Source organism: Acipenser ruthenus, chromosome 4 (assembly GCF_902713425.1).
Source record: "Acipenser ruthenus chromosome 4, fAciRut3.2 maternal haplotype, whole genome shotgun sequence".
NCBI lineage: Eukaryota > Metazoa > Chordata > Actinopteri > Acipenseriformes > Acipenseridae > Acipenser > Acipenser ruthenus.
In genome coordinates this window covers 73,404,079-73,415,804 of record NC_081192.1, presented here as the reverse complement: position 1 = coordinate 73,415,804, position 11,726 = coordinate 73,404,079, and the positions used below count along the sequence as shown (strand labels likewise).

Genomic DNA, 11,726 nt, shown 5'->3' with positions numbered 1-11,726 from the left:
CCTTTTGACCATTGTTCCAGTCCAATTTCTGTGTTCTTGTGCATATTTTAGCCTTTTAGTCTCGTACCCCTTTCTTAACAAAGGTATTCTTACTGCAACAAGTCCTGATTTCAAGAGTGACCTTCGTACTGTTGATTTGATGGACAATGACACCTGTGCCTTCTGCCAATGCTGTTGTCAATTCAATGCTTGTCTTCTTTCTATTCCTTAATGATATTATATTGTATTGCTCATCCTGTTAGATAGCTTTTTGGTTCTTCCAGTCCTGGGTTTGTCAATTTCAGATGATGTTTCTCTGTACTTGCTGATTATGCTTTGGATACCACACCTTGAAATGTGTTTTTTTTTTCCTTTTTTATGCAAGTCAAGATTGTTATAATAGTAGAAAACACTAGTGGAGGCTTTAAGTAAATTGTTGATGCGCATAATGCATCAGAGTAGAACAATACAACATGTCTAAGACTTTTGCACAGCCGCGTATATATATATATACATATACTATGTGTATGTGTGTGTGTGTGTATATATATATATATATATATATATATATATATATATATATAAAATTACTGATTGTCGTTTATGTCAGGAACAGAAAAATGTATACCACTCCCTGCTATTAAGTTTTCAAATAAAAAAAAAATACAAAGACATCTCCAAACAAATGTTACTCATTCAAATGGATGATATGACTAAACAGATGTAACATCAACCATCTTCATGGAGGAAAACTGTTTCCAACCTAAAATGTATACTTTATTACTGAGGAAACATAAATTACCATTTTACATTGTTCTTATACATTCATTTTTAAGTAGGATGTAAAAGGTAACTATCGAAAGAGTATCACACTCTAGTACCTTCAAAGCAGGCAGAAATACTGCAGTGTTACATTATTCTGTAAAAAAGTTTAGCCTGATTGCTTGAGTCTCATTGGATGTCAAGTCAGTTGCTGTTGCTTGTATTTCAGTTAAACCAAATTTGATATCCAGTCTAACTCTCCGGTTCCTTCCCAGCCTGACATTTGGCATGGGCACAGTAAAGGACCCGATTTCCTCCAATCCAGACTCGTCCACGTACATGGCATTCAGCTTCTCTGTACTGAAAAATCTGAAGCACATTGCGTTTTGATCCTGGTCAATTGGTGAATAGAAATACTCAGCAACTTGCTGACAGCCCACAGATTGACCCTTTTCCACCAGTTTTTCAAAAAGATCGTCACAGTAAACATAATCACCCGCTTTATTCACTCTCCGCTTTCTAGGATCATGGACTGAAGGATCAAACGGCCTACCTACAGCAATGCCATATGTCAGCGCACTGACTCTAGATGCGATTATTTTGGGGTCATTTCCAAACAAAATTGCTCCTTTAGCAATGGCTAGCTGTGAATCATAGGGGCACAGGACACAGCACCTGCTACTGAACTGTTTTCGGACTTCATCTCGTAAGAACCTGCTTGATGCATACCCGCCAACAAGCAAGATGTATTCGATTGCAAGCTCTGGCATTGACAGAATAGCTTCTATTTCATTCACTATCCTGAACAAACTAGCTTCAAAGAAGCTCTGCAGTTTATTGTGTGTAATTCTGATACAGCCTTCAGACCAATCAGCACCCTCTATGCCTTTAAAAAACTCAGAGATTTCCTTCTTCTCCTCTACACATTTGACTAAATTCTTGTAACAGGTAATGTACAGGTCTTCTTCAGTAGAGGAACATTTTTGGGTGGAGAAGTGGTACATCATCTTGTGAAATTCTCCAGGATGTTCCTTCTCATACCTGTCCCACACATCTGGGTGGAAAATGTCCCTGAGGAAGCTTCTGAATTCTTTGTCTACAGACGACCCTCCCCACCCCCCTCCTGATGCTTTCTGCAGCTCTTTCAGGGACCCACCTTCCAGGACCTCATGCACAGTGATGTCTACTGTTCCACCTGGAAACAACAACAGATAATCAATTTTAGTTCTGTTTACTCCCAGACAGTTCTGGTAAGACTCCATAACTAAAAACACTACATATAACACATACTGCTTAAACCTGATTGTTTGTTTATTTATTTATTTATTTATAGTTTTGAGCTACATGGCATCACATGACATTGGGTAAGCCTTTTGTTTTTCAAGCACATATGACCTCTTTTAGCGTGGCGATAGTTTTAAAACATTTTTAAGGCAATAGTTTTGAATTCAATACAAGTCAAAGGAAAGTCACTAATAATGCTTACCTCCACAGTCAACGGCAATATATTGCAGCCCTGGGGTCTGTTCAAATGTGTTCTCCCCCCCTCCTTCTTGTACAAAGCCAGTGCTGGGCAGCTGTTTGCACCACACTGAAGCAGCCTCAGGCTCCAGGGCCAGAACCAGGTTCTCTGAACCCATCTCCTCTACCAGTCCTGCCTGGAAAAGTCAAAAACATGGGAGTTGTAAAGTAAAGAACATGATCCATACTTACATTGATAAGTAAGCAACAATACAACCGTTTGAAGATATAGAATTGGTTATTTTTAGTTGGTATCTATTAGTGGTACATATTGGTATTAGTTTAAGTAAGAGCTGCTTACATCTCATTATGTAAGGTTGTTATTACACTCCAAAAGAAAAAGCTTTTAAAGTTTAAGGCAATAAAAGATAATGAAAACTAAGGGACCTGGTCCCCAGCCCTACTGTACCTCTGTGGCAGCCAGCCTCATGAACTGTTTGGCTGCAGAGTCCCAGATTGCCGGCACTGTCAGCACCCAGGTCACATCCGAGGCAATGAACTTCTTCCCACAGGTCTCCTCTCCAATGTTGTCTAAGGCGTGGTCTTTGAGGAAGCGTAGGCTTTCTGTGAACACTTCTAGGGCATGAAATGGCTTTCCATTCTTCGCTGAGATCATTAAATCTTTTGTGACTTTCTGAAAGAAAAATAAATCACAATGGTAATTGTATTATGACTGCGAACAATAAAAATTGATACAGTATCACTGACTGTGTCCATTACTGTAGGTAACACAATGGCTGTGTCAGCTAGTACAGTGTCCATAAGATAATATTAGGTAGCTTTACACTGACTGTAATATATAATAAATGTTATATTGGATAAATTACAATATTATTACAGTATAATATAACTGTAGTGAAAATATAGTTAAATATACATGACAATAGTCACTTTACAGATAATAGTCACTTTAACATTTAGAATGGTTTGTGTTTGTTGGGGTGCGTTTTGCATTTTATCTTTTATACTAATACTCTTTATACTTTTATAAAGCTACAGAATCAGTAGAGGGTGTAATACGGGTTATTTTGGGGTCATATTGCGTACGTGACTAACTGCTCGTATGAGTGTTTAATCGCTTTGTCTTGCAGAAGCAGGAGTTTCAGAGGGTCTGGGTTGTAAGGAACTGAAAAGGGATGTGGTCAAAGTGTCAGCCGTTAACGAACTTTGATCTAGACGCGCAGAGACAGAAAACAACTCCTTATAGGAAAAAACATCTAGAATGATCTGTGATGACGTGCATTTTAACCACAGCTTGCATTAAGGAACTATAAATGTCTCAGCCACCTTGTCACACGCTGAGAGAGATTTGTATTTGTAATGCATCTGCTGCTCTCGCCTTGCACATTGAATTAAAGCTTTGTGAAAACCTGTGATCTGAGTCTGCGTGTCAGTCCTTCACCTGAACATCACCTACTACATGTTTATCAGTTTTATTATTATACAGTCACAGACAAAAGTATTGGCACCCTATGCTTATACAAGATACCAGGTTCAAGGTACACAATTTCTAGTAATTTAACATATAATATTTACCTATTTCATTTAAAGTAATCATTCATGACAAAAGTATTGGCCCCCCTGCTTTAGTATTTTCATGTGTCCTCTTTTTGCTTTTATTATGGCTTTCAGACATTTAAGATCATTCTTAACCAGTATGTTACATCTTGTTGGTGAAATCTGTCTTGCATATTTCCTTCAGCTCTAACAGATGGCTACAGCTGTTAGGATTGAGATCTGATGATTGCGAGGCCCATTCCAGAACTTTTATCTTCATTTTCTTCAAGAATTCCAGAGTTGACAGTCGTATGCTTTGGGCCGTTGTCGTGTTAGAAGATAAACAGTCTGCCAGTCAGCCTACTGGCAGATGATATCATTGTACTTTGTAGTACTGAACTGCTAAAACACCCCCATATCATGATCAAACCATCTCCATGTTTAACTGTCGGTACAAGGTTTTCTTCATTGAAGGCATTTTTTTTCTCCAAACATACTGTGTTCTGTTTTTGTTTAACAAATTTTGTTATGATTTTTTTTAAAGTGGTTTGCAGGGGGGTCTTACGTGGTGCATACATCTCTTCTGTGTTCAGGCGTCTTTGTACAGTTCTTTCGTGCACTATTATGCCTGATGCTTCTAAATCTTTCTTTAAGCCCTTGGCTGTTACTCTTGGATTTCTTTTTTTAATCTGCTCAGACGATTCTCCTACCTGCTGTACCCATAGTTTTATTTGGACGTCCTCTTCTTTCATGCGTTTCAGTTGTATTTCTTCTGTGGTACTTCTTGATTATTGCTCTGATTGTGGATTTTGGTAGTCCATTGTAAGAAAGAGACAGACTTGTATCATGTTGGCAATATCTTCTCTTACATGAAGGAAATAATTGCATAAGATACCAACTTAAAGTGCTCACACAGATCAAGAGCTGAGACAGTTCAGATATTCAGTAGGAGTGGAATGTAAAACAAAATGGAGACCCCCACATTATTTTGTAACTATTGTGTGTTGCTCAGGGAGCAGGAGCAGGTTCTCCTCCCTAGTTAATCAAGCCAATCTGTCAATTAACCTCCCTATTTAAGCCCTGGGTCAAACACTAATTCTGTCTTGCTTTTTGCATTTTCCACCTTCCTCCCCTCCTCCTCCAAAATGCAGCTCCACCTCTGCCACGTTCTCCCTCTGGAGGCAAGTGATGTTCATTTACCAACCTTATGCCCAGCTGAGCTGGCCTCAACCTCCGAGAGCCAGAGGGGATCCCCGGCCAGATCGCTTAACAATCTCTCTATCATTCCAGGTTCGCCCTGGGGACAGCATACGTGCTCCCCAGCCTTGTATTCCGATCAGTTCAGTCTCACCTCCGAGACGGGGGTTCTCCCTGAGCCTGGGGAAACCCTGTATTCTTTACTAACAACTTGCTTTCAGCTCTGCCAGTGTTCCTCTCTGGCCCCTTTGCATGTTCATTTCCTTCTCTTTTCAGAATTCTTGTCTCCCCACGTGGCTCTGTCTCGGATGTCTGGCCATGCCGATGTCCTGAAGCGTTCCTTCTTAGTCGGGGCGACTTCTAGCCTTCTCAAATGTATCCTCTATCCTTATCTTCATTTTCTCCTTGGTGGAAGTAACGCTTGCTGCCCAGCTTTGAAGGCCGATCGGTTCGGTCTCACCTTTGTGAGGGAGGCTCTCCACGAGCCAAAGGGAAAGCATGTAATCTTCCTAAAGTCACAAGCACATCATTTCTATTTCAAGTCCCAGGGCTTATGTTCCATGAATACAAGGTGAAGTTCCTAAGCAGAGAGTAAGGGGAGCCCCAGAAAGTCATAATTATCGCACCTCAATTTTTAAAGTTTAGTTCAAGGTTAAATCAATTACATAAATATATCATTTTGTAATTAATAGTTTAATATGAGAGATCGGCAAGGGTAGAAAATCCGGAACGGGCACCCGCCGGGATCTTTTTCGGGTAATGATTTAAAAAAAAAAAGAAGAATCACAATGTTTTAAGTGCATGACACATATTTAAATATAATGTAGTACACATTCAGTCCATTCAGACCTATAGACTTCTGTAACCTTTTCTGCTAAATCAGTGAAACTGGCGGGGTATGGGATTTGTAGTTTACAATGTGTGATTAACAGTGGGCAGTGGACAATAAACTACATTCCTAGAATACATTACGATTGAACTATGAGATTTTAGATCTATTGTTTGTTTTGTTTTTGTTTTATTCAAAATCACGTTTATTTATTTTTTTATAGTCAATCTTTAGGAATTTCTAGTAGCACACGTGCGCCTAAATTAACATATACGTTCCGCACAAGCAGATTTTTAGTCGCATAACCAAATTAGTCACACTGTGGAGCCCTGTGGTTGTTTTGTTTCCGATTTAGTTCCTGATAATAGTCGCCGCAGTTATTATTATTGAGGAGTACTTGCCGCTCTGTGTTACTGTTTCCTGTAAAGCACTGACATCCCGGCATTTTAAGAAACGGCTTAATGCAAAAGTTTGCTTTAACGTCTTTATTACGACGGCCAGAGATCCACCCTTGCAACTGTCTGTAATGTCATATTTTCTACATGTCAAATTATCAAATGAATAAATCGAAACCCGGATGGTAAAAATAGAACGGGTAGCATCGGGTAATTTAAAACCCGGGTTTTTGGGTACCCGTGACGACCACTATTTAATATTATACTATTTTAAACAATAATATTCCAATGTAAGTTGTTCCCATAAGAGATCAAATTAAAAACATACGTTACATAATTTAATGGCGCTTACCTTGCTGTACAGTTCCATCTTAAAATTTTCAAAGAAGTACCATTTCCTGGATTGCTCCGAAACCATTGTGTTATATTTAATCACAGCATCATAGCCGAATTTTATAAACTTTTTTCACGGATTAAACAGAGCACAAGTTGGTGTTTTAGGGGACCTGTATCCATGCCCCATTCCCCAAAATACAGACCTGATATTATCCGTACATGACTTCACACAGAAACAATACCCGCTGAACGCTGTGCCGAAGTCTATGGCAACTACGAGAAATGAATCAGACATTTCTGCTTCTTTGTTAGAAAAGTTTGACAGTAAACGATGAATTCTGTTGTAATAGAACACGTATCTCTCTTTCCTGCCTCTGCTGCTTTTACCACTGTTCTAGTAAATATGATGGTAACTCTCTTGAAAACGAAACTTACAGTTCTGCAAAGTTTCACTTTTGGTCTGCTGTTTAAGTTTTGGAAGTGGGGGAAAAAAACACAGGAGTTCAGTCCATATTATAATTGTTTAGATTTTTTCAAACCTAAATTCAATCATGGTCTATAATTCTTATAACAATTTATTAAAGTACCACCCCAAACGCCTGTCTACAGATGAACAAATAAAATCTCTAAGACCCCTTGCTCGCTATATAAATAATCGTCCCTAACGTAGTTTAAGTAAGTTAATGGCACAATGTTCCTCATCAGTAATTCTTCGCATACATCCAATGGTACATACTTTGTACCTTAGCGTGTGTGTTTGCATTGTAGTGTACATTTAGTGTTTGCCAAACTTTTTTTTGACTTCACACTGGCTCCAAAAAAACATGTTGCACACAGTGGTTGCAGAAAAGAATAGTCACTGCTGTTTGTGGTGTCCGTGATAACCTACAGTATTTCAATATGCAATTGAAATCCAAAGAAATGTCTCACTGTTGTTATTCAAAATATTGCGTACGGATATAAATGCTTTTCTGATTGTCTTTGTTCTGTACATTTCAAATGTAGTTTAAACTAAGTTTGGGAGGAAGGGCTGCACAGCATCCTACAAGCATTACGTCATCCAATCCGGGCCTATCAGAGGTATACAAATAGACTGTTGTTAACTTAGCCTAGTTTGTTTGATTAAATGCACTGACACCACTTTTGTATTAGTAAATAAATGTTTAACAATCTAGTCATTTGTCTTGAAACTACCTCTGACATTATACATTTCAGATAATTTACAAGTAAAACGTCCTGTATTTTCTTTTTATTTGACCACATTGCCAATAACGTACCGACCCTAGAAAAATGTATTAATTTAAATATATTTTCTTTTTTTATTATTTATTTATTAACATATAAAATGTGTGTGTGTGTATATATATATATATATATATATATATATATATATATATATATATATATATTAACAAACAAAAAGACCATTTACAGACTTACAATTAAACAAGAAACACTATTGTACATTGTTACAAGAAGAGGGAACGAAAGGAAACACCACACACAACCACCCCCCCCCCCCCCCCCGCGCCCCCCAAAAAAACAGGACAAATCACAATAACGATAAAATGTATTGTCCAAATATTCAACAATGCAGAGATATCAATATTAGGTATATATTGAGTTTGATAATGAGGTCACATAAGCTTGACTATAATAATTAAGAAATATGCTTAATTAGAGAGATACTGATATTCAAACCAGAATGAGAAAAGGAATTGAAATGGCATTCGCTCACTTATCCCTCAAGTGCGCTAAGAAAGGGGTCCCATATTTCATCAAAAATTTCAGTATGATTTTGAAGTGAAGCACTTAATTTAGGGGATTTAATAGTTATTTTGTTTTTTAAAGCATCCTTTAACTGTAAATATTGAAAAAAACAGTGACCAGGGAGATCAAATGTCTCTTTTAGTTGATCAAAAGTTAATGATGATTCATTTTCAAATACATGGTGTAAGTGGGTGATACCTTTTAGTTTCCATGATTTGAACAGGAACGGTTCCTTATTGATTAAAATATCGGGGTTGAACCAAATGGTGGAGAGTTTACAGGGCAAGAGATCATATTTCCCAATTCTGTTAGCCTTCCACCGAGCTTTTAAAGTTGTAGAGATTCCCATACTATTGTACAGCTATGTTTTTTAAGGGTTTCACCTAAATGTGGTAAGTCTCCAATACAGAGTTCACCACATTCGGATTGCTCTATATCTAACCATGAGTAATGCTGTTGTGTTAGGTCAATCCACTTCATAAGGTATTGCATTTGTGTGGCCAGAAAATAATAAAGGAAGTTTGGTGCTGCCAATAGAATAGATTTTATTAACTATTTTGTCTAGTGTAGAAAAACAGTGTGTTGTTGGGTAAACAGGAGTCATAGAGAATAAATAATTAATTCTAGGCAGTACATTCATTTTAACTGTAGCTATCCGTCCCATTAATGATAATGGGAGACTGTTCCACCTCTCAAGAACTTCTCTGATAGAATTCAGGACCTGTGTAAAGTTTAATTAGGTGATATCTGAATTCCTTAGTATTTAAAACTTGTTTTTGACCATTTGAAAGGTAGATCCTGGACCAAAGCATCCCAGTCAAACCTCCTCAGAGGCTTAACTTCAGATTTGGACCAACTGATGGAATATCCTGAAATTTTACTAAAATGACTTATAAGGTTATAAACTATTGGGAGTGAAACTAAAGGGTCTTGCATATGTAACAATACATCATCTGCATAAAGACTGATTTTGTGATGTGTCAATTGTATTATAATACCTAGTGGTCATTTTGATGAACAGCTATTGCAAGAGGTTCAATAAAAATAGCAAATAATAAAGGAGATAATGGACACCCTTGTCTAGTTCCTCTGAAAAGTTTAACTGGTTGTGATGTAAGACCATTAGTGACAACCAATGCTACAGGAGAATTATATAACATTTTTATCCCTGTGATAAATGTCTCTCCTATTCCAAAATGTTGTAGGACTAAAAACAGAAAGGGCCAGCTCACTCTATCAAATGCTTTTTCAGCATCCAAGGAAACTATTACTGTCGGTGTGTCAATTTTTTTTTTGAAAAATTGATTAAATCGTCTCATATTATCAGATGAATGTCTGCCTTTAATAAACCCAATTTGGTCTGGATGAATTAAAGACGAGATCACTGATTCTAGTCTATTTGCCAGTGCTTTACTAATAATTTTTAAATCTGTGTTTAAGAGCGATAATGGACGGTAACTTGAACATAAAGAGGGATCTTTATTTGGTTTTAGCAAAAGAGATATGAGCGCTGTATTCATAGATTGTGCAATACTAGAACTGGAGTCTATGTCTGTTACCATTCTTAAAAACAAAGGGGAAATAAGAGACCAGAAATGTTTAAAAAACTCAGCTGGGTATCCATCAGTTCCTGGGGCTTTATTGTTTGGCATGCTGAAAAGTTCTTTACCATAATCTTCAGATTACAGTGGGTTATCCAAAACATCGGCTTGCTGTTTGGAAATGTATCAATATCTTCTTGATTATTTTCATGGTCTGGAGTATATAAATTACTGTAGAATATTTTAAACGTTTTGTTTATGTCCGTTTAACCATGAACCTTATCCCCCATTTGGGCAGCAGTGTGGAGTAGTGGTTAGGGCTCTGGACTTTTGACCGGAGGGCCGTGGGTTCAATCCCAGGTGGGGGACACTGCTGCTGTATCCTTGAGCAAGTTACTTTACCTAGATTGCTCCAGTAAAAACCCAACTGTATAAATGGGTAATTGTATGTAAAAATTAACGTGATATCTCGTAACAATTGTAAGTCGCCCTGGATAAGGGCGTCGGGTACAAAATAAATAATAATAATCTTTAATAACTGGAATCAGCGATTTTTCTTTATTTCTTTTAAGTTGATTTTATAATAACCGTCCTGTTTTATCACCAAATTCAAAATTCTTCTGCCTCAATCTTAACATTGTAAATTTAGTTTTTTCTGAAATTATATTATTGAGTTCATGACAATGGTCATACTGTATTGTCAGAAACTGCCATCCTTGTTTATGCAATGGGAAAAATATGGTAATACATTGTGATGGGTCGTATTGTGCATGGTGTCAGAAACTGCTACCTGAAAAAAGACAGAATACAATATTGGTTACTAGTCTTTTAAATAGTTATTTTACAAAAATGTAAAAGCAGAAGAAATGCCATCAACACATTACTTTACGATTAGGAATACGATTAGGAAGGTAGCGTTACCAATGTTGGAAAACTAGACAACAGTAGTAATTGTATCCATTTATACTTACTTAATACTAATAAATTAAAACGATTTAAGTAGGGAGCTTTTTCTGACACACTGGCCCGGAAAATCTACAGTGTCTCCCCACAGTCTGAAACTTGCTGTCTCAGCCAGTTTTAACCGGACACTTATCCCGACGTTTTTTTCTGCCACAAAATCAAACACTTTTCTGAGGGTTTCCGACAGTCGGAATGGGGGTAATTAACTTAAAAAGTGTCGGAAACCTGTATGTAATAGAAACCTGTATGTAAATGACGCAAATGACAGGTTTTACATCACCAGCAGTTCCAAAAATAGCAGATCCTGAGGAACAAGGCATTCCTTCAGCAAGAAGTGCCAGTGAGGCATCCTATAATAAAATAAACATTTACTCAAAGCCAGAAGAATGAATACGAAGTGATCACATGAATAAATGTAATTCCAAAATGTTGTTTTTATTAATACTAATACTACTAATAATAATAATAATAATAATAATAATAATAATAATAATAATAATAATAATAATAATACAGTAATAAATAGTTTAAATCTAAACACTTTAGCTATTTGCATGCAACAAAACTTTTTCAATAATTTCAAATAAAAGTGAATCTGAATATTCCCGATTGATGTGGAATTAATCACTTCAAGTAATTCAAACTGGCTAGTAGGCCTATTGTTTATGTTTGGGTAAACCTGCAATAATAAAAAATAAACTCACAAAAATAATTGTCAAAAATATTTGACGATGTGGGTAAAATATCACTTTATTTTAATTTAATTTTTTCACAATACTCCCAGCAGCTAAGTCTACAGCAGATTGCTTCAGTAGCTGTGATCAATGCTAGTTTTGTTATAGTTCATCTCCAACTAAGTAAGCTTGCTTTATTTTACCATCTAGGACTGATAATCATTAACATGAAACAGACATGTTATAAACGAGGACAGAAAAA

At 36.8% G+C, this 11,726-nt stretch overlaps 1 protein-coding gene across 1 annotated transcript; it reads right to left on the bottom strand.

The window, feature by feature from the left end:
* Positions 1-893: 893 nt before the first annotated feature.
* On the bottom strand, positions 894-6,809 carry LOC131737015 (heat shock 70 kDa protein 12A-like). Its single transcript, XM_059023434.1, has 4 exons — positions 6,533-6,809; positions 2,672-2,896; positions 2,228-2,399; positions 894-1,936 (listed from the first exon to the last, which is right to left on the bottom strand). Exons 1-4 carry the CDS (start codon positions 6,596-6,598, stop codon positions 894-896), a joined length of 1,506 nt encoding a protein of 501 aa, XP_058879417.1. The 5' UTR covers positions 6,599-6,809.
* Positions 6,810-11,726: the final 4,917 nt, after the last annotated feature.

What these genes read in the sequence shown, in the direction of transcription:
- LOC131737015 (XM_059023434.1), bottom strand. Translation starts at nt 6,598, where the DNA reads ATGGTTTCGGAGCAATCCAGGAAATGGTACTTCTTTGAAAATTTTAAG. An exon ending in AGATGGAACTGTACAGCAAG is followed by an intron (nt 2,897 to 6,532) that starts GTAAGCGCCATT and finishes TTTTTCTTTCAG; the next exon opens with AAAGTCACAAAAGATTTAAT. An exon ending in TGAGGCTGGCTGCCACAGAG is followed by an intron (nt 2,400 to 2,671) that starts GTACAGTAGGGC and finishes TGACTTTTCCAG; the next exon opens with GCAGGACTGGTAGAGGAGAT.